This window comes from Salvelinus sp. IW2-2015, linkage group LG15, assembly GCF_002910315.2.
Source record: "Salvelinus sp. IW2-2015 linkage group LG15, ASM291031v2, whole genome shotgun sequence".
Lineage (NCBI taxonomy): Eukaryota > Metazoa > Chordata > Actinopteri > Salmoniformes > Salmonidae > Salvelinus > Salvelinus sp. IW2-2015.
The window spans coordinates 50,023,846-50,047,974 of NC_036855.1; the positions used below are offsets into that span (position 1 = coordinate 50,023,846).

A 24,129-nucleotide genomic window follows, 5' to 3' on the forward strand; every position below is an offset into this window, starting at 1 on the left:
GTATAGTGCATTTCACAACCTGCTGAGCCTCAGGGTTTCCCTGTATACGGTAAAAGCGCCAACTGACTGACTAAGCCACAATAGGCTGGTACTCATTCATTCTCTGTGGGTCTAAAATAAAGGCAAGCATACAACAACAAGGTTATAGAGACCGTGAATGATTTATTCTTATGGGAAGTAAGGACATTGTCTGTATGTGTATAGTATTTACATTAAATGATCCATATTGTTGTCTGAATATGTTTGATGTATTTTTCGCACATTTACAAGAGGTCTGTTTCCTCCTTCCTACCTGGACCAGCCTCCAGTCCTATTTGAATTCATCATTAAATTGTCATAATGTAGTTTATCATTGCTGGTTTTATCTTTAAGATYGGGCTACCAGGCATGGTTCTCTAAGCCTGTAGAAGAGAGATTATGCTGTAAGCCTGATGGACTGATACGCATATCTACAGGGAACTGTGCTATATTCCTTATTTTGTGTGTTCAGCAATATGTGAGGTATATGGAAAAGGATTTTGAATAGGTATATTATACAGTATAGGATTTAATTTAATATCAATACAAATGCTATTTTTTAGATGATCCACACAATTACCAAACATCATTAGCAAGCAATACACAAAGATAGACTGCAAGGCATTGTGTTACCCATAAGCCTAACATGTACATGCATCTAAGAACAAACTGAAAGTTCAATATTCTGCTACTGGCATCTTGGCGAGGGGAAAAATATGTTCAATCATAATTGACCTTTTTTGTTATTCAAAAGAAATTGCATGTTGGCTTGGAAGCCGTCATCACCATCCATTGTTTTGAACCAGATGGTCACAGAGTTGTGGAGCGTGTTATTTTGTTCATAGCATATGTATATCTAGGGAGAGTTTCTTGCAGCATGGGATTCTAGCTGCACTGTGTGGGTATGTTTGTTCCTGTCGGAGGGGTAGAGGTAGAAAACATGACTGTAGTCAAGCATCTATAGAGTGTAGGTTTGAGTGAGAGAACAACCTTAGAATGTGGAATGAGATGGAGAGAGAGAGAGGGAGAGGAAGCACTAGCATCTTTCTGGTATGTTAACCAAGGAGCAGGTCCTCTTTTGTGTGGGGTTGATGCTCACGTGTTTGTGTGTCAGAGAGAGAGCGAGGGAGAGAAAGGAACAGTGTGTGGTGCGAGGGAGGATGGGACGCAGGAAGCGGATTGGCTCAGCTCTGTAGTAGGGTGTGGCTATAGGCTGTGAATGACTGCTCCAACCCATCTCACTGTCAGGATTTGGGGACAGTTATCAAGGAGTAGAAGGGGAGTGCTGAAACAGTGTGAGTGAATGAGAGACAGTAAGCGAGAGAGAGAGAGGGAGGGAGGGAGAGAGGGAGGGAGGGAGAGAGAAAGAGAGAGGGAGGGAGGGAGGGAGAGCGAGAGAGAGAGAGCTCTAGGCAGGCTGGACGGTTGCTATGACACTGCAGTCTTTTTTTTCCTCCAAGGAATGTGTCTCTCTTCTTCTTCTTCTTCTGGCCATGACCCTGGCGGATACTTAACTCTCGTGACCCACCTATAGAGAAAGAGGAGAAAACAAACAAAGAGGCGCACAGAAGGGAGGGAGGAAAGAGGAGGAGAGGGAACCTTGCCCTAATACAACGCTCTACTGGCTGGACTGTGGAAATGAAGGAAATGTGTCTACATCAGAGCTGATAGACAGAAAGGGAGGGAGACAGAGGTGAAGAAGGAGCGAGGGAGTGAGGCAAGTAGCAGGTAGACCTGTGAAACAGCAGCTGCGGGAAGGGGAACAGAGGAAAAGCAGAAAGGGGGAGTTAGAGAGGAGAAAGAGAGAACGAACCAGGACGAACAGGAAAACCAGGCAAGGAAAGTGGTAGAGCGCTCACCTAAAGGAAACCAAAGAATGCTCTCCTCATTTCAGTTACCTATCCTTTTCTCACGTATCTTTTCCTTTCACTCATCCCCACGCATTCACCTCAGTTTTGTCTCTTGGTCTGCACATCTTCTCTCCTTTTAACTTTTCTGCATGTGGGGGAAAGTGGAGCCAAGACAATGGACACTGGTGAACATTCAGAATCAATTCCAACTGGATATAGTACTAGCGTGCGGTCTTAATGGAGAAGTGGTTCTGGTGTAAAAGAGACTGATTGGCTAAAACACTGTTCTTGTCAAAAGTGGCTGTTTTCTGCCAGAGCGCACCTGCTCCGGAATTTCTAATGGCACCAGGTGTGACGTATCACTCAGGCAACCGACCACATTAGAGCAGTTCGGGAAGTGCCAAGCGCTCTTGCAATTATGTTTGTCCGATTCACCTGAGATTAGCAGGAATTGGAAAAACTGGAGTTTATTTTTTCAAGTGATAGACAAGTGTAGTTGTGGGATTCAGGAAAGGAACATATAACGAACAGGTGTTGTAGGATTAAGCAAAGGGAAACTGGAATATACAGGTGTTGTAGGATTAAGCAACATTAAAACGGGAATATACAGGTGTAGGATTACGAATGAAGGCACTCTGGATAACCACAGATGACAAGACATCGTCCACAGACGGATTTGAGGTGATGTGTTTAATCTTAGCTGGTCTATCACTGCAGGGGCACAGTTGGACTACATGCCTATTCACGCTTCAGTTTCTGTGGTGAGAACACTGTAGGCTGGTTTGCTTAGAAACAGTTGCTATTCCACATTACTGGCACCACAACTATGCACATTTGTCCCCTGAGGACACGTTATTTGGACTTTGTGTCTCTGTTTAGGTCTTAAGTGACTTTTTTTGTGTGGGCTCTCAAAGACATCTTGAAGCTCTTGAGGGTGTTGAAATAAAACTTTGGCTGTTGCTCGCATCTCACCTCTGGTTGGTCCATGAGGCGCTCGAGCACGGACGAGACGCCGTACCGGCGCAGTCCCTCACTGGACAGCAAGCCCGAGACGCCACCCTTCACCTCGGGCTTCCACAGCTACAGTGGCGAGTACGAGTATAAACGTCCGCCCTTTGCATTCGGCTTCCACACGGCGCCAGGTCCGCAGGCGGCTAAAGGCCGCTACACCACCTCGCAGGGGAAGAAGTATGTGGTGTTTTACCTGGACCTCTCCTTCATCTTCCTCCTAGAGCTGCGGCGCTGCAGGATGGCTGAGGGCTGCATGAGGAGCCTGCGCTACGGTATGGTCTTCTTCAACCTCCTCTTCTGGGTGAGTCCAGCTTTTTGGCATTTGGAGTGTGTATGTGGTGGGGGTGTTTGAGATGTGGCAAGTCTTGGTGATTCCAGTGTGTCTGTCTGTCTGTCTGTCTGTGTCTGTATAGGTGTTATGAGTGATTATGTGGGTGTAATTCATTAAGTTTAGTTTCTGTATTTCTATCTGGGTATATTTCTGCCTGTTTGTGTTCAGCCTATGCATGCGCAAACCTGTTTGTATCGCGGGTATCACTTTATTGAAATAGATGTGATAATGAATTAGTGTGACTATCTTACTCTTTTGCAAAAGTGGCTGCTGTCAATTTGGTCCGTCTACTACACAATCCTATCTTTTTACACTTGGGGGCTCTTGACTGTGTCTGTTTGATTGTGTCAGTCTCACGGCGATAGCATCCGTCCCCTCACCACTCTTTTGACGCCTGCACGGCTTGTCAAACGTGACCGTTAAGCTTCAAATTCACAGATGTCTATCTATACTCACCCTTCATGACCTTCCTTTATCCTTTTCTCTGCATGCTCTGGGAATTTGGGTCTCTACAGCGTCCTGATTCTATYGTCCCCTTTGACTAATTGAATGTGCCTGTCCTCTTTCGTAATAAAATGAGGTCTTGTACATTGGAAAGCAATCACTGCGAAGGCCCACTCCTTCCTGGSAGCCAGTGACCTCCAGACCCTTTTTAAAACCAGCTATAACCTGCTGCCAGAAAGGGGTCAATGTATTTGTGATTAGCAGCTGTGTCTGTGTGTGGGAGAGGGGGGGGTCACGGGCAATACATGCTGGCAAACAAAATMATCACTTACATGTGAGAGAGGTCTTGTCATGGGGTATACTTTTTACCTCTTCAGACAGCGTTCAGATATGTATGCTTCGAATAAGATGAAACGGGCAGAGCTCTTCAATTGGAAATAGTTMCCCMTTTAAAAGTKTGGAGCTAAATGACAGGGATGTTTGGTGTATCCTCTGTCTAGCCACGCACCCCATGAGCATGGCACTTCATTTTATCTGCTCCTGTTTGTCGCCCTGCATAAGAACATCTGCTAAATGACTTAAATGTAAAACATATTGTGCCATCATCAATACYGCTAATTAGCCTGTTATATAGCTAATTAGCCTGTTATATTTGATGTTGTATAGGCCTAGGCCCATTTATTTTCTGAAATTCACTGAAGAGGATGGTCCTCCCCTTCCTCCTCTGAGGAGCCTTCACAGATGCCCYTCCATGTGGTAGGCCCACCATTTTGTTAAACAGACCGTTGCATTTGGCTTTTTTTAGTCCGTATTCCTGTAACTAATCAATTTGGCTATTTAAGCTATGATCAGCTTGTCAAAAATGTACGGATACAAACTTGAAACCACTGATCATGACAATGGGATGAAACTCCTGGACAGCACTTGTGATTGTCCATTCCATATTGARCATTTTACTTTGACCTGTCCTGTTTTTAGGATATGTTGTTTGCTAACATGAAAGGGCAATTTTTTGTTGATTGGGTGTCATTTAGGTTTGGCTATTTGATTGGAGAAACCTGCATGATGTAAAAAGTGTCCATCTTACATTGTCATACATTTTATGTCCAGCCTGTAGGCTACAGAAAACTCACTTATCCTATATGTGCTACATGATTTATTAAGAACTAGCAAAAAAATGTATGTCCTCTCACTGTCAACTGTGTTTATTTTCAGCAAACTTAAACATGTGTAAATATTTGTATGAATCATAACAAGATTCAACAACAGACAAACTGAACAAGTTCCACAGACATGTGACTAACAGAATTTAAATAATGTGTCCCTGAACAAAAGGGGGTCCAAATAAAAAGTAACAGTCAGTATCTGGTGTGGCCACCAGCTGCATTAAGTACTGCAGTGCATCTCCTCCTCATGGACTGCACCAGATTTGCCAGTTCTTGCTGTGAGATGTTACCCACTCTTCCACCAAGACACCTGCAAGTTCCGGACATTCTGGGGGGAATGGCCCTAGCCCTCACCCTCCATTCAACAGGTCCCAGATGTGCTCAATGGGATTGAGATCCGGGATCTTCGCTGGCCATGGCAGAACACTGACATTCCTGTCTTGCAGGAAACATGCACAGAACGAGCAGTATGGCTGGTGGCATTGTCATGCTGGAGGGTCATGTCTGGATGAGCTGCAGGAGGTACCACATGAGGGAGGAGGATGTCTTCCTGTAACGCACAGCATTGAGATTGCCTGAAATGACAAGCTCAGTCCGATGATGCTGTGACACACCGCCCCAGACCATGACAGACCCTCCACCTCCAAATCGATCCTGCTCCAGAGTACAGGCCTCGGTGTAACGCTCATTCCCCTCGACGATAACGTGAATCCGACCATCACCCCTGGTGAGACAAAACCGCAACTCGTCAGTGAAGAGCACTTTTTGACAGTTCTGTCCGGTCCAGCGATGGTGGGTTTGTGCCCATCCCAGGCCGAACGCTCTGTTCAGCCATTGAATCGTCCTGGTGAGGACCTGCCTTACAACAGGCCTACAAGCCCTCATTCCAGCCTCTCTCAGCCTATTGCAGACAGTCTGAGCACCGATGGAGGGATTGTGTGTTCTTGGTGTAACTCGGGKAGTTGTTGCCATCCTGTACCTGTCCCGCAGGTGTGATGTTCGGGTGTACCGYTCCTGTGCAGGTGTTGTTACACGTGGTCTGCCACTGCAGCTGTCCGTCCTGTCTCCCTGTAGCGCTGTCTTAGGTGTCTCACAGTACGGACATTGCAATTTATTGCCCTGGCCACATCTGCAGTCCTCATGCCTCCTTGCAGCATGCCTAAGACACGTTCACACAGATGAGCAGGGACCCTGGGCATCTTTCTTTTGGTGTTTTTCCAGAGTCAATAGAAAGGCCTCTTTAGTGTCCTCAATTTTCATAACTGTGACCTTAATTGCCTACCGTCTGTAAGCTGTTAGTGTCWTAACGACCGTTCCACAGGTGCATATTCATGAATTGTTTATGGTTCATTGAACAAGCATGGGAAACAGTGTTTAAACCCTTTACAATGAAGATCTGTGAAGTTATTTGGATTTTTACGAATTATCTTTGAAAGACAGGGTCCTGAAAAAGYGACATTTCTTTTTTTGCTGAGTTTAGATAAAAATTCTGGGCGGAACGTTGGTGGAGCGCCGCAGCGATTCATCTCCCCAACAGCACCCTGGAGAGGCGTGCTGTGATTGGACAAGCAAAGTATMTTGCACCCCTGCCTTTGACAAAGTGGGCACTGCTTATCACAGGGCAGTATCAGCGCTCACCTAAAAAGTAAATTTGCCACTGGTTGAGAGAAATTGTCATTGTTTTTGGGAAAATTTCTGTGAGGTTTTATGTGTTGTTGGAGGTGCATTTTGGTCAGTTAAGCTCAGAAAATGCTTCGTCATTCTGCTACCATAGGCAGATTGACAGATAGGCAGTAGGACAGGATAACATAACGCCAATGACTGGGTAGAGAAGAGTGTCTGAACAGAAGACATTCTACTTTAGAAACTGATTGGTCCAGCAGGCTGTCAAGTGGCAGGAAGATAAACAGATCATATACAAAGACCCAGATTTCAAAGTTGACACACCAGACCTACCTCCCAACATCGCCCCGGTTGAAAAACCAACCAAGGAGGAGCTGGTGGCAAAACTTTTCAGCRTAACTTTGCAACTAACTTTAGCTAGCCGAATGATGGCAGTGTGATGTTGTGGAACGCCATCAGTAACATGTCATGCAATCATTGGTGGCTGCGTGCAGTGTGACTGCTATGTAGACCACCTGGAACAGCACCATTCTCTACCTCACGGGTGTAGTCCCAACCGTGAAATCTTCAATAATGTTCCAACCGGAGAATTCCTTTCTCTTCAGAAATGCAATGGAACGCAAGCTAACTCTCTCACATGAACGCGCCTGGTCAGCTCGTGGCTCTCTGGCACACCTCTGACTCATTCCCCTCTCATTCGGCCCCCTTTCACAGTAGAAGCATCAAACAAGGTTCTAAAGACTGTTGACATCTAGTGGAAGCCTTAGGAAGTGCAACATGACCAATATCCCACTGTATCGTCAATAGGGAATGAGTTGAAAAACGACCAACCTCAGATTTCCCACTTCCTGGTTGGATTTTTTCTCAGGTTTTTGTCTGCCATATGAGTTCTGTTATACACAGACATCATTCAAACAGTTTTAGAAACTTCAGAGTGTTTTCTATCCAAATCTACTAATAATATGCATATATTAGCAACTGGGACTGAGTAGCAGACAGTTTACTCTGGGCACCTTATTCATCCAAGCTACTCAATTCTGCACCCAGCCATAAGAAGTTAAAGGTCTTGCTCACATCGGCTACCGAGAGCATTATCACACAGTCGTACAGAACAGCTGGTGTTCTCATGCATGCTTTAGTGTTGTTTGCCTCGAAGCGAGCATAAAAGACATTTAGATCGTCAGGTAAGCTCGCGTCACTGGGCAGCTAGCGGCTGGGTTTCCCTTTGTAGTCTGTAATAGTTTAAGCCCTGCCACATCTGACAAGCGTCAGAGCCGGAGTAGTAAGAGTCAATCTTAAACCTGTATTGACGCTTTGCTTGTTTGATGGTTCGTCTGAGGGCATAGCGGGATTTCTTATAAGCGTCCGGATTAGTGTCCTGCTCCTTGAAAGCAGCAGCTCTAGCCTTTAGCTTGATGTTGCCTGTAATCCATGTCTTCTGTCTGGGATATGTACATACGGTCACTGGAAGGCAAAGTGTTCCCAATTTGAACCATTTCATGTGTCTGAAAGAAATACTCTGCCTACCCGGCAGGCCCAGAGAGCAAATCAAGTGCTCCTACAGGCCTGCCGCTGGCCAATCAGATAGCTCATGTCTGCACAGTTTTCTTGAGCCATAGACTGTAAAAAGAAGCCTCAAACGCACAGCAAAGTTGATACTGTATAATTTCTAAACTTTTAAAAGCATGACTAGAGAGAGCGGCTGTTTTATGTGTAAGTTCATGTTTAAGTTGTTATTTCAGCACTGTCAACACTTTGTTCAATACCTTTTTATAAGCTGTAAAATGCGTGTTCTCCCTACTTCCACACGCTACAACCAGCACTGCAGTGGCAATGACTGAGTATAGCAAAGTGTTCCGATAAGCTTGAGTTGTTTATTAGCGGCTTGTGTCTTTTTTAATATCAAGGAATGTTTCACTTTCTCTGGCCATAGGAGTAACATGAATTGGTGCATGAGGCATAAATAATGCAGTGCGACTTGAGTTTTGCCATCAGCTGGAAGACTGTGTCCCTTTGTAAAAAAAAGTATTATGCTCACTTAGCTGTGCCTCACAAGTAATGAAACAAATTAACTATTATCTGTGTGATCATATATCCCATTGAAAAATATATATAATTTCAAAATGGTCTGAGAATAACAACATTGGCAGGCAAATTCAAGCATAGACAATATGCAGTGATAATGTATTGGGCCTATAGCCTACTGCACGAACCTCATTGCTACAGAACTGTTTTAATTGGTTAATGTTGCATAGGCTTACATTTTTTTAAGTCATGTTTTTAAGAAATCTGAGCGGTAGATCTCTGCTTGCATTTTGACTCAAAGTGATCTTGACTCAAGTTTCTGCTCCTTCGGTCTCCCATCGATGTTTTTAACCAAGCCCAGCCTTGCTTAGGCTTGGTATTTCTCACTGACTATTACCAATGTGCTATTGTGAGAATTATTGTTGAAATCTCCATTAATAAGTTCACTGTTGCTATCAAAGTCATTCCAAACTGTAGGTTCAACAGAGCAAATTAAATGTAACCATACTTTATCAATCATATATCATCAATGATGGATTATGTAGCATTTGGAAAGTCATCAACAGATATTGTTTAGATTCAGAGGTGAGGACAGAGGAACTGATTTGGTGTGCTAGCTTACTGACTAGACATGATTCTACTGTCAGAATGCCAGGTAAATGGGCAAAATATGGGTGAAAAGAATGCAAAGACTGAAAGAGAATGGGGTATAATGGAATCGATTCAGACCATCCCAGGAGATGACAGAAAAGCTTAATCTAGGTATTGCAAATCAGAACGGTGTGGTGGGCTCACATATCTTATTTGTCATGCACAAACGGAGTAACACGAGAAATGCTGCTCCGTTTTCTAATGCAAGAACATTTGACACAGGCACTACATTTGCAAGAGGGAATAACCAACTTTGCAACTGAAGATCACCTGGGATGTGTTGTTGAAGTCATTGCAAAGAAAGTAATCAATATCCACAGAACAAAATGCAGAGCTTATGAATGCAGTTACAGTTAAAGTAAAAATACCTTAAAATCTGTATTTTTTTGTATCTGTACTTTACTATTTATATTTAACAACTTTTACATTCCTAAAGAAATAATGTACTTTTTACTCCATACATTTTCCCTGACACCCAAAGGTAATCATTACGTTTTTACAGGAAAATGGTCCAATTCACACACTTATCAATAGAACATTCCTGGTCAGCTCTACTGCGTCTAACTCACTAAACACAAATGCTTAGTTTGTAAATTATGTCTGAGTGTTGGAGTGTGCCACTGGCTATCCGTAAATATAATGCTGTCTGGTTTGCTTAATATAAGGAATTTCAAATGATTTATACTTTTGATGCCTAAGTATAATTTAGCAATTCCATTTACTTTTGATACTTAAGTAAATTTAAAATCAAAGACTTTTACTCAAGTACTATTTTACTGGGTGACTTTTACGATTTTCTATTATGGTGTCTTTACTTTTACTTTTTTAAAGTACATTTCCACCACTGGAATTAGGGTCACTAAATCAATGGAGGCCAGAGAAAAAAGTGTTCAAAACTCTGAAAAAGGTAATTGTGTAAACTAGGCTGGATTCTGTGCAAGAATGAAGGCTTGTAGTGGAGGTCTGCACGGGACTGATTTATTCATCCCGTTCCCGACTTCACTGCAGCTTTCATACTGCACCTGCCCACACCTGCTGGCTTTCTGTTGACAGTCCCACAATGTTATTTTAGGTCAAACGCAGCTCACTTCTCAGCCATGGTTGCAGCAATTTTGCCCCCTGTAGGCAATATCAAAATGCGCAAAAATAACCTAAGAAATGGGTTAAATTACCAGAGATTTTCACGTGGCCCATTATATTAGGCTATCGGTATTACTGGGCTATATCAGCCAATAGGCTAGACCAGTGGTTCTCAATCCTGGTCCTGGGGACCTAAAGAGGTGCACATTTTTGTTTTTGCCCTAGCACTACACACCTGATTCAAATCGTCAAAGCCTGATGAGGAGTTGTTGGTTTGAATCAGGTYTGTAGTGCTAGGGCAAAAACAAAAATGTGCACCCCTTTGCGTCCCCAGGACCAGGWTTGAGAACCACTGGGCTAGACGTAGTTTGAAGAGAGTACAGTTGGAGAGACTTGCACTTTCTCTTGAGCTACGTTTTAGCCTACCTTTTAGGATTGGGGAGATTCAGGTGGAGACCAATATGATTGATCAATATTTTTTTCTAGGCAATGTAGCAAACTATAGCCTAATCATATTTACGAAGTACATTTTGTTGGAAAGATAACTGCCCCATGCTTCTTCGCCCATGCATAGGCTAGCCACCTAATTTTTGAATGTTGCTATGGGCACAGCCAAACAGAAATTATGGATTTGACTTTCACTTTACTTTCCTACTGCAGCAGGTGGCAAACTTGCCAGAGTATAAAAAAATCAAAGTGTAATATTAATGTGTAAACATACTGAATTGGATGCATTTTACCGCCTTATCATACCGTGCTTTGATTGGTTAATACCACCCAGGTGGTGAGGTCATGGTCAGTTGATCCTCTTTCTATTCTGGTTAGAGCCAGTTTGCACATGAGCAGGCCTGTTATAGCTAGCTAATAAAGAGCTACGTTAAGAAATATCCTGTCGTACTGCATTTTATTATTTTGTACAAATCATAAGAAACAAGACATGGTGTCAGAGTAAAAGGACTAAAAGATGGATTTTGCTGGAGTTCCTTCACCTCGAATGTACTGGGAGTCTACAAACTTACCCGATGCATGGCGTAAGTTCAACAGCATGTGGAGCTAATGTTCATGGGTCCTCTGAAAGAAGGAGGAAAAGTGCAGCTGCCTTCTCTGGATTGGTGAAAAGGGGAGAGATATTTACAACACATGGACACTTCCCGAGGCTGAATCAAAACATACTATGATCGTTTTGAAGCATAAGTTGTGACGAAGGCCAATAGCATTTTTGCTAGGTGCAAATTCCATGAGAACGTACAGGGAGCTAGCGAATCGTTTGAACAGTTTGTGACTGGGCTGCGTCTGCTTGTGAAAGACTGATTATGCAAACAAGGATGAGATGGTCAGGGACCGTATTGTATTTGGAATACACTCACCGCGAGTGAGAAATAAACTTTTGAATGTTGGGTCTGAGCTAACGCTGGACAAAGCTATCGACATAACCAGATCTCACCAGCTAGCATAGGTTCAGATGAAAACCATTTCGGCGGTAGCACGAGCGCCCACGTGAACAAACAGTGCGCGCAGACATCAAAGCACACCTCCGGGGCCCAGAGAGCCGCTTCCGAACAGAGAGACATAACTCCAAAACAGAGCGACAGACTCAAAACTTCCAAAAACATGGATATTGTGGATACAAAGTGCATGGCGAACAGGGAAGTTGCCCAGCTAAAGGGAAACAGTGTACTAAATGTGGAAAATGGAATCACTGCAAAAGTGTGCAGAGCTTACCGTGGAAAAACAGTACACACAGTGAGTGAAGATGAAATGTCACAGTCAAATGCTGATGAACTGTTTATTGATTCAGTGACACAGAAAAATCAAATGTCAGAGAGACAAGCCTTTGCTGACATTGAGATAGGAACACAAGGCACAGAGCTAAAGTTCAAACTAGACACTGGTGCACAAGTAAACATTATTCCTCTGAATAAGTACCGCAGCTTGACATCTCAGTGCGAGCTACAGCCCACCACGCGCAGACTGACTGGTTATGGTGGTGAACAGCTCCCAGTAAAAGGCACATGCACTTTCAAATGCAAATACAAGGAAAGTGACTTGATGTTGGACTTTTACGTTGTTGACACTCGAGCACCTGCAGTGCTAGGTCTTAAATCATGTTTAGACATGGACCTCATCAAGCTAGTTTTATCAGTGACGGCACCAGTAGAGACAGAAAATGTAATGGAGGAGTTTGCTGATGTTTTTACAGGAATAGGARTATTCCCAGGAGAATGTACCATTCACCTTGACCCAGACGCAACCCCTGTGGTCTGCCCACCGAGAAAGATTCCCCTTGCTCTCCGTGCCCGTCTGAAGAAAGAGTTGGAGAGCATGGAGCAATGACAGTCACCAAGGTTACAGTTACAGTTCCTCTGTCCAGTGTCTGTTATTTTGCCCATCTTAATCTTTTCTTTTTATTGGCCAGTCTGAGATATGGCTTTTTCTTTGCAACTCTGCCTAGAAGGCCAGCATCCCGGAGTCGCCTCTTCACTGTTGACGTTGAGACTGGTGTTTTGCGGGTGCTATTTAATGAAGCTGCCAGTTGAGGACTTGTGATGCGTCTGTTTCTCAAACTAGACACTAATGTACTTGTCCTCTTGCTCAGTTGTGCACCGGGGCCTCCCACTCCTCTTTCTATTCTGGTTAGAGCCAGTTTACACTGTTCTGTGAAGAGAGTAGTACACAGCATTGTACGAGATCTTCAGTTTCTTGGCAATTTCTCGCATGGAATAGCCTTCATTTCTCAGAACAAGAATAGACTGACGAGTTTCAGAAGAAAGTTCTTTATTTCTGGCCATTTTTGAGCCTAATCTAACCCACAAATGCTGATGCCCCAGATACTCAACTATTCTAAAGGCCAGTTGTATTGCTTCTTTAATCAGGACAACAGTTTTCAGCTGTGCTAACATAATTGCAAAAGGGTTTTCTAATGATCAATTAGCCTTTTAAAATGAAAAACTTGGAATAGCTAACACAACGTGCCATTGGAACACAGGAGTGATGGTTGCTGATAATGGTCCTCTGTACGCCCATGTACATATTCCATAATAAATCTGGCATTTCCAGCTACAATAGTCATTTACAACATTAACAATGTCTACACTGTATTTCTGATCAATTTTATGTTATTTTAATGGTCAAAAAAGTAAATTTTCTTTCAAAAACAAAGACATTTCTAAGTGACCCCAAACTGTTGAACAGTAGTGTATTGTGGATTCCTCAATCATGAGGAAACCGCTAGCCGCAGCCCCGCCAAGGCTACAGAGAATGATCCTTCAACTACAAAAATACAACTTCACAATCACTCAGCGTCCAGGCAAAGACATCCCTGTTGCAGACACTCTCCAGGAAGATGCTTACCAACAAGGACAGCAGCCTCAGTGAAGGAATGGACATGCAAGTGCACACTATGTACAGCAACTTACCAGTTAGTGACACACAACTGAAGGAGATCCGAGCAGAAACAGAAAAGGTGGCACGATCATTATAATGAGTGGACCAAGATGCAGCATGGTATGGTTCCATCCTCTTTATTTTGAAGTGAAACTCAAAGAAAACAATAAATACGAAACTGAAAGCTGCTCTAGTGCTCACAGGCAACTAACTATACATAGTCAAGATCCCACAAAGCACAAAGGGGAAATGGCTGTCAAAATATGATTCCCAATCAGAGACAACGATAAACAGCTGCCTCTGATTGGGAACCATACCAGGCCAACATAGAAATATAATCACCTAGATGACCCACCCTAGTCACACCCCGACCTAACCAACATAGAGAATAAAAAGCTCTCTATGGTCAGGGCGTGACAAAAGGACTCACAACTCACACAGCTGAGGAAAGTCATACAGGATGGATGGCCTGAGGAGAGGAGAAAATGCCCTCATAGCGTCACAGAGTTTTGGAACCATCGTGATGATGTAACGGTTGTCATATTCGTTCTCCTCCTCAGACGAGGAGGAGCATGGATCGGACCAACACGCAGCGAGGTATGTAGACATAATGATTTATTAAATGAAGACGAAACACGAAGAACACTTGAATAAACTACAAAACAACAAACGACGTTAAACAGACCTGAACTTGTGAACATAAAAAACAATGAACGCACGAACAGGAAAGAACGAACGAGACGAGACAGTACCGTGTGGTGTAACAAACACAGACACAGCAACATAGAAACACATAACATAGACTACCCACCCAGCTCACGTCCTGACCAACTAAACAAAGTTAAACAAAGGAAAATAAGGTCAGGAACGTGACAGATGAACTATCACAGATCAACGGAATCATTTTCAAAGGAGAGAAAATCATCATTCCTACCAGTCTTAGAGAAGAGATTTTGACGAAGATCCATGCTGGATACATGGACATGGAAAAGTGCAAACAGAGAGCACGGGACATTTTGTTTTGGCCCGGAATGTACAAACAGAGGACATTGTTGGTAAATGCGCCACCTGTCTTGAACGACGCCCCTCAAACACCAAAGGCCCAATGTTACCTCACTGTATCCCAGACTGACCCTGGCAGGTCGTGGCAACCGATCTGTTCACCTGGAACAACGAGGACTGCATCGCAACCGTGGACTACGAGAGCAGATACTTCGAAAATTCGACACGCTTCACAGCACCACATCTGCGGCTGTGATACACAAGCTGAAAGCCATCTTTGCCAGGCATGGCATTGTAGATACTTTTAATATCTGACAATGGCCCCTGTTACAAACTAAATGAGTTAGGAATCCTTCACAAAAGCATGGGAGGTCACACGTCACCACAAGCCCACATTACCCTCAAGGTAATGGCCTTGCTGATTAATCTGTGCTAATGGACAAAGCACAAGCAGACAAGAGAGACCACTACCTCAGTCTCCTTGAATACCGCAACCCTCCAGTTGACAACTTCAAATCACCAGCCCAGCTGTTGATGAGCCGCAGACTTCGCTCAATCCTTCCCAGCACCAACCATCAGCAGCAACCTGAGGTCGTCAGCTACAAGGAAATGCATGAAAAATGTGCAACAGAGACAACAGCAAAATTGATACTGCGACAGGTCAGCTAGCCCACTGCCGCCACTGAACGACGGAGAGTCGGTTAGAATCCAGGAGCATGGCCACTGGAAGCCAGCAGTCGTCATCCAGCCAGCTGACACTGAACGTTCATATCACGTCCGCACCGCTGAAGGAGCGGTGTACCACCGCAATCGTCGTCGCCTACTGAACACAAAAGAACAATACACTGACGAGAGGAATCGTTCCCCTGAAAGAGAATGTGATGGACTAAACACACACACAGCATTCACCATACTTACCTGCAACACCACAATAACTGTTGACTGCATGCTCAGCATCATATCACACAAGGTCAAGAAGAGAGGTCAAGCCCAGAGCTGTCCTAGACCTGTGAAATGTAAAAGGATGTAGGTAGATCACTGCCCTAAAAGAGTTCCAGACTGTAAACTTGTTATTGGAAAGTTGATTTGAAATGCTTTGGTATTGTATTTGTTTGAAATGTGGAGATGTCATTGCTACAGTGAAAGCTGAGTTGCTGGGAATCCTTTGTTCTAAAAGTAACAGTATGCTGAATCATAGTTTGATTCTTATGTTGATTCAGTTGGTGCAGTATAAATGGTTACGTACCTTGAGTTCAAACGACAGCGCATGTATTCAAAAGAAACGCTTAGAATATGTCAAACTTTTTTTTTAAAGGGGGATGTAATATTCATGTGTAGACATACTGAATTGTAATTCGATGCATTTTACCGCTATATCATACTGCGCTATGATTGGTAAAGACCACCCAGGTGGTGAGGTCATAGTCAGTTGATCATGGTATGAGACACGTGTCGTGTCTTTGGCTATGCCGGATTAATTGCTATGACATGCTATTCTATAAAATACTTTCTCCGTAATTAATATCACCTGATTGAGCTAATCGGGTAAATGTAATTAACTAGAGAGTCGGGCACCACGAAATAATATTTATAGAGCTGTTATCTTCCGAATAAACTCTTAAAGATTTAGCAATATTTTACATCAATAGCAGTCAACATCAATCATCATCTTACTTCAGTCTCATATTCTGAAAGTTGTAAATTATTGGTTATCTGCAAGAATCCTGGCTAACAAGTTGAATCAGCAATACAAAATTGGGTTTAATTATTTATTTACTAAATACCTAACTAATCACACAGAATCACACATACACAAATAAATCATAACTTGATTACAAATTGCCGTCATAAAGGAAAACGTCCCTAGCGGGCGGAACAGATATGACAGCTTGTTACACAAAGGAAAGGGGGCTAGGTTTTAGTGAAAGAGCGGGAGACTGGAACAGAGGCGAAGCTGTGCTATCGTAAATACAGTATCTTATGCATTCTAAATTACCGCCCATTTGGAAAAGGAAAATGCAATAAATATTTACTCTGAGCTGCGCTTCAGTAGGTTGGTGGTAGATGGAAGGCTGTGTTGCCCAACCGGGTCCGTTGTCCTTTGAAGAATGTCTGCTTCTGCTGCTGAGTGGTAGACTCGATACTCTGTCTGTCCTAATTTACGTTTGCAGCTGCTGTTGCCAATAACGTCTAGGAGGTATCACTTCTATAGTCAATAAGATTTCAAAGTTCATACCATTCACAACCAAAGCTCATGCTGATGTTGGCTTCGTCCTGTAGTTTTATCTGAACCATTCTGACATGGGATCGTCACCCTCATATCCTCGGAACAGGAAGTTATATTTTTGTCAATGGCTTATATAGGTGGAGGGAGAGGGGTGTGTCTGAAAGGTTTATTACCCATGTCTCTTCACAGGGGCGGGCCACTGGTTGAGCAGAGGCCCAAACTTATGAAAACCCAGATCTCTCATTTGGAAGCTAGAAAGGCCTCTTTAGTGTCCTAAGTTTTCATAACTGTGACCTTAATTGCCTACCGTCTGTAAGCTGTTAGTGTCTTAACGACCGTTCCACAGGTGCATGTTCATTAAATGTTTATGGTTCATTGAACAAGCATGGGAAACAGTGTTTAAACCCTTTACAATGAAGATCTGTGAAGTTATTTGGATTTTTACGAATTATCTTTGAAAGACAGGGTCCTGAAAAAGGGACGTTTATTTTTTTTCTGAGTTTAGTAATATAGTGGCTTGCTAAAGTATTCACTCCCCTTGACATTTTTCCTATTTTGTTGCCTTACAACCTGGAATTAAAATAGATTTTTTGGGGGGGTTTGTATCATTTGATTTACACGACATGCCTACCACTTTGAAGATGCAAAATATTTTTTGGGTGTGAAACAAACAAGAAGTAACACAAAAAAACAGAACTTGATCGTGCATAACTATTCACCCCCCCTCTCCCAAATTCAATACTTTGTAGAGCCACTTTTTGCAGCAATTACAGCTGCAAGTCTCTTGGGGTATGTCTCTATAAGCTTGGCACATCTAACCACTGGGATTTTTGCCCATTCTTCAAGGCAAAACTGCTCCAGCTCCTTCAAGTTGGATGGGTTCCGCTGGTGTACAGCAATCTTGAAATCATTCCACAGATTCTCAATTGGATTGAGGTCTGGGATTTGACTAGGCCATTCTAAGACATTTAAATGTTTCACTTTAAACCACTTGAGTGTTGCTTTAGCATTATGCTTAGGATCATTGTCCTGCTGGAAGGTGAACCTCCATCCCAGTCTCAAATTTCTGGAAGACTGAAACAGGTTTCCCTCAAGAATTTCCCTGTATCTAGCGCCATCCATCATTCCTTCAATTCTGATCAGTTTCCCAGTCCCTGCCGATGGAAAAACATGCCCACAGCATGATGCTGCCACCACCATGCTTAACTGTGGGGATGGGGTTCTCGGGGTGATGAAAGGTGTTGGGTTTGTGCCAAACATAGTGTTTTCCTTGATGGCCAAAAAGCTACATTTTAATCTCATCTGACCAGAGTACCTTCTTTCATATGTTTGAGGAGTCTCCCACATGCCTTTAGGCAACACCAAACTTGTTTGCTTATTTTTTTCTTTAAGAATTGTATTTTTTCAGGCCACTCTTCCGTAAAGCCCAGCTTCCGTCTTAAAGTGGTCCTATGGACAGATACTCCAATCTCCGCTGTGGAGCTTTGCAGCTCCTTCAGGGTTATCATTGGTCTCTTTGTTGCCTCTCTGATTAATACCCTCCTTGCCTGGTCCGTGAGTTTTGGTGGGCGGCCCTCTTAGCAGGTTTGTTGTGGTGCCATATTCTTTCCATTTTTTAATAATGAATTTGATGGTGCTCCGTGGGATGTAAGTTTCTGATATTTTTTTATAACCCAACCCTGATCTGTACTTCTCCACAACTTTGTCCCTGACCTGTTTGGAGAGCTCCTTGGTCTTCATAGTGCCGCTTGCTTGGTGGTGCCCCTTGCTTAGTAGTGTTGCAGACTCTGGGGCCTTTCAGAACAGGTGTATATATACTGAGATCATGTGACAGATCATGTGACTCTTAGATTGCACACAGGGGGACTTTATTTTATTATGTGACTTCTGAAGGTAATTGGTTGCACCATATCTTATCTTATTTAGGGGCTTCATAGCAAAGGGGTTGAATAAATATGCACACACCACTTTACTGTATTTTCTAAAATATATATATATATTTTTTATTTCACTTCACCAATTTGGACTATTTTGTGTATGTCCATTACATGAAATCCAAATGAAAATCCATTTACATTACAGGTTGTAATGCAACAACAGGAAAAACACCAAGGGGGTGAATACTTTTGCAAGGCACTGTACACATGCTTGTTAGAGCTTCTCAAAGACTAAATTCAATATAGAATCAGTTTGACATTGTTTTACTATTGTAACTTGCAGTGCTGAAAATTCTATTGACCCCGTCAGGAGCCCAGACGTTTGCCATAGATGGTAGAGTTCTCGTCTTTGGACTACACGATCTTAAGATTGCATTCGGCTAAGGCACTTCTCTCTATATCGGTTGGATACATTGGTGACCATAGTGGGATCCTTTTGATACACCTATAGGGCCTTGGCACATGAATGCTCCTAGAGAGAAGCGGGAAGGAATACTGAAACATGCATTGATGACAGTTCTACTGTCTCCATCAGAGGCTCAGCCTTTTGTCGTAGATGGTAAAGCTTTGATTTCTGCACAGCAACATTGTAAGATTGTGCCCCCCATGGCACTTCTCTCTCTCAACATTGATTGGTAGGTTACACTATATTTAGGTACTTCAAATACTGCATAAGGCACCTTTGCTATTTCACTCCATATTCAATAAATGGTGAAACACTAAATGTGATGTTATTCTTTGTTCTAATGTATATGCATGAAACGTACATTATGGAAAACATGCCTCACTCAGTCATAGTAGCAGGGGTTGGAACCCAATCGTTTCGCTCTGAACAGAACCACTTTTTTTTTTTCATTCCACTGTTCCAACCAGCAAAATAAAGTTTGGAAGCAGTTCGAATGAAAGAAAAGTACCGGTTTATATCGTTCCTTTCTATTGCTTTTTTAACCTGTGAAATTAAGTTTTTTACATTAAGCTCATTAAATTACTTCACCAGTCAGTGTGGATAGCAATTACAGCTGTGAGTCTTTCTACGAGTTTTCCACAGCTGGATTGTGCAACATTTGCCCATTATTATTTTCAAGATTCTCTGTCAAATGGGTTGTTAATCATTGCTAGACAACCATTTCCAGGTCTTGCCATAGATGTTCAAGTAGATTTATGTCAAAACTAACTCGGCAACTCACAGTCTTCTTGGTAAGCAACTCCAGTGTAGATTTGGCCTTGTGTTTTAGCGTATTGTCCTGCTGAAAGGTGAATTCATCTCCCAGTATCTGGTGGAAAGCAGACAGAACCAGGTTTTTCTCTAGGAGTTTGCCTGTGCTTAGCACCATTTACGTTTATTTTTTATCATGAAAAACTCCCCAGTTCTTAATGATTACAAACATGCCCATAACATGATGCAGCCACCACCGTGCTTGAAAATATGGAGAGTGGTACACCTTAATGTGTATTGGATTTGCCCCAAACATAACACTTTGTATTCAGGACAACAAGTGAATTGCTTTGCCACATTTTTTGCAGTATTCCTTTAATTCACTGCTTGACTGATGGACCTTACAGATAATATAAGGACGCTAATAAGAAATCCCGCTATGCCCTCTGATGAACCATCAAACAGGCAAAGCGTCAATACAGAACTAAGATTGAATCTTACTACACCGGCTCCAACACTCGTCGGATGTGGCAGGGCTTGCAAACTATTACAGACTACAAAGGGGAGCACAGCCGCAAGCTGCCCAGTGACACAAGCCTACCAGACGAGCTAAATTACTTCTATGCTCGCTTCGAGGCAAGCAACACTGAAGCATGCATGAGAGCATCAGCCGTTCCGGACAACTGTGTGATCACGCTCTCCATAGCCGATGTGAGTAAGACCTTTTAAACAGGTCAACATTCACATGGCCGCAGGGCCAGACGGGATTACCAGGACGTGTACTCCAAGCATGCGTTGACCAACTGGCAATTGTCTTCACTGACATTTTCAACCTGTCCCTGACCGAGTCTGTAATACCAACATGTTTCATTCAGACCACCATAGTCCCTGTGCCCAAGAACACCAAGGTAACCTGCCTAAATGACTACTGACACGTAGCACTCACGTCTGTAGCCATGAAGTGCTTTGAAAGGCTGGTCATGGCTCACATCAACACCATTATCCCAGAAACCCTAGACCCACTCCAATTTGTGTACCGCCCCAACAGATCCACAGATGATGCAATCTCTATTGCACTTCACACTGCCCTTTCCCACCGGACAAAAGGAACACCTATGTGAGAATGCTATTCATTGACTACAGCTCAGCGTTCCACACCATAATGCCCTCAAAGCTCATCACTAAGCTAAGGACCCTGGGACTAAACACCTCCCTTTGCAACTGGATCATGGACTTCTTGACGGGCCGCCCCCAGGTGGTAAGGGTAGGTAACAACACATCCGCCGCGCTGATCCTCAACACGGTGGCCCCACAGGCGCCCCTCCTGTACCCCTTGTTCACTCATGACTGCATGGCCAAGCACAACTCCAACACCATCATTAAGTTTGCCGATGACACAACAGTGGTAGGCCTGATCACCGACAACGATGAGACAGCCTATAGGGAGGAGGTCAGAGACCTGGCAGTGTGGTGCCAGGATAACAACCTCTCCCTCAACGTGATCAAGACAAAGGAGATGATTGTGGACTACAGGAAAAGGAGGACCCTCATCAACAGTGCTGTAGTGGAGCAGGTTGAGAGCTTCAAGTTCCTTGGTGTCCACATCACCAACAAACTATCATATTCCAAACACACCAAGACGGTTGTGAAGAGGGCACGACCACGCCTATTCCCCCTCAGAGATTTGGCATGGGTCCTCAGATCCTCAAAAAGTTCTACAGCTACACCATCGAGAGCATCCTGACCGGTTGCATCACCGCCTTGTATGGCAACTGCTCGGCCTCTGACCGCAAGGCACTACAGAGGGTAGTGCGTACGGCCCAGTACATCACTGGGGCCAAGCTTCCTGCCATCCAGGACCTCTATACCAGGCAGTGTCAGAATAAGACTCTAGCCACCCTAGTCATAGACTGTTCTCTCTGCTACCGCATGGCAAGTGGTACCGGAGTGCCAAGTCTAGGTCCAAAAGGCTTCTTAATAGCTTCTACCCCCAAGCCATAAGACTCCTGAACAGCTAATCAAATGGCTACCCGTACTATTTGCATTGCCCCTCCCCACCCCCATTTTTACGCTGCTGTTTATTATCCATCACTTTACCTCTACCTACATGTACTTATTTTTTTATATTTTTTTACTTCAGTTTATTTTTGTAAATGCTTTAACACTTTTTTTTGTTGTAAAACTGCATTGTTGGTTAAGGGCTTGTTAGTAAGCATTTCACTCTACCTGTTGTATTCGACGCGTGACAAATTCAATTTGATAATTGTATGTGTGGGGTACAGAGATGAGGTAGTTATACACTATATTGCACACAAAGTGAGTCCATGCAACTTATTATGTGAGTTGTTAAGCACATTTTTACTCCACATTTTGACTCGAGAGATTTCAGTTTCCTTTTTTTTTTTTTTTTTTTAACATTTTTGATAAACATAATTCCACTTTGACATGATGGGTTATTGTGTGTAGGCCAGTGATTAAAATATCCAAATTTAATCCATTTTAAATGCAGGCTGGAACATAATGTGGAAAAAGTCAAGGGGTGTGAAGGCACTGTATTACCATGTCAAAACGTGATAAAACGATTTAATTCAATGACAGAGATCGTTAATGAAACACTAGCTTCCTTAGCAGGCTAATTTACATTTACAGTAGCTGGCTAGGCTAGATAAACTATTACTTGTCTAGCTTTCAATACATTGGCTAAGTGGTCAACAGAGTTACCTCTGCATACGATCAAGACCATTCACATTGCATGCTGCATTTTTCAAGTGCACTCAAAAACGGATATTTATCTTATTTCAGTCTTCGTCACCATCAGATAACAGCGTAAGTTTTCATGTGAGGCTGTGTTTACATCTTAGATAGAAGCAGGCCATTGGCTGCCTTCATCACGAGGGGTATGTACAGGAGCTCAGATTGGGTCCACATTTAGCAATTCTACACATTTGCCTGAGCAGACAGAGCGCTGAAATATACTTTTTATGAGAAAATGTGCAAGAATTGAAATTGCCAACAAATATTATACTCATAAGAATGTTTTACTGTCATATACAAAAAATCTGCTCCTCTCTTGACAGGGATCGAGTCAAAACTTCATGACCTTTGATCACGTTTTGTTCATGCAGTCGACATGAGGTGCAAGTTGGACAATCTTTATCCCCGTGATGCAACACCCTTTGAAAGGCGGTCACCAATTTGACGAAAGTAATCTGCTTGAATGCGCCCAATCTCAATGTGACCCACCAGATTCAGAAGCTTGAAAACCATACTAAATTAGATTTTTGCCCCCCCGCAAAACTAAAACTGAGTTAGTTTTGGAGTATAAAATAATAGTTTTTGTATAGTTTTAGTTTTTCAAACAGGATTGTTCATTATTTTAAATCAGTGTACTAAATCGTTTTTTCAGGATTTGTTTTCTTTTTCTTTTCAGTTTTCTTTTACTTTAATAACCTTGGTTACAGCAAAGCTTTTAGTTCTTTTGATGTTGAAAGGATGTTGAAAAGCGGATTGTGTCAGGCCTGTGTCAAAGAGGAAGTGTATAAGAGAGACTTTGTGTGTGTGTGTGTGTGTGTGTGTGTGTGGCCTTTCTGGTACTAAGACACTCACTTCATTCAAATTGAAATCCAATAAGCATTCACTTATTCCGGAGCTAAATTCAGTTATCCTAATGTTCATTTTCTCCATTACCTTAACTGAGTGAAATAGCTTAATACGTTCTCACTCTACCCTGGAGTATTATTGTCTGCTGAACGGCAGTGAGGTTCAAGGGGGTATATCAGTCCTTCCCAGACAAACTGTAGAAAAGACAGAAATTACAGAAAAAAAGGATCCCTTCTCCCAGGGCATACAGCGACAAGCCCCTAAATGTTGCCAAAATGACTTCACAGAAGAATTAATATAACAGTGGGCCTCCCAAAATACGCCAGGATGCACGGCGCTAATCATATAGCTTTCAGCAGCCTCAGCTCCCGCTTGAGCCGCAAAGGGCTCCACACACGCACACAAACACACAGTACAGTAGCAGCAAAGTCCCCAATAAGTCACTTAATTAGCGTCCTATGTAGTTAATCTCGTTAGTACTGACTTGGTGTACTCACACTGCGGGGGACCCGCGGGTGAGACACATACGGAGATAAAAACAGAAAGAGAAATGGAGAAGGGAGAGAGAGGGATTGAAGTTGCTAGTCCTCAAAAGTTTTTTTTTTTTGCCTGTGTTATGTAGGT

General features: G+C 43.0%; 1 protein-coding gene across 3 annotated transcripts in view; it reads left to right on the top strand.

The window, feature by feature from the left end:
- Positions 1-24,129, top strand: part of LOC111974275 (tetraspanin-4) — a 97,167-nt gene that overhangs the window by 14,788 nt on the left and 58,250 nt on the right. For 2 of the 3 annotated variants that reach the window (XM_024001948.2, XM_024001947.2), the window contains exon 2: positions 3,101-3,180. In XM_024001948.2, coding sequence (XP_023857716.1) covers positions 3,118-3,180 — 63 coding nt within the window. In that variant the 5' untranslated portion in view covers positions 3,101-3,117. Of the gene's footprint in view, positions 1-1,418; positions 3,181-24,129 lie in introns of those variants that run through there. The other variant, XM_070447252.1, reaches the window with a different exon arrangement.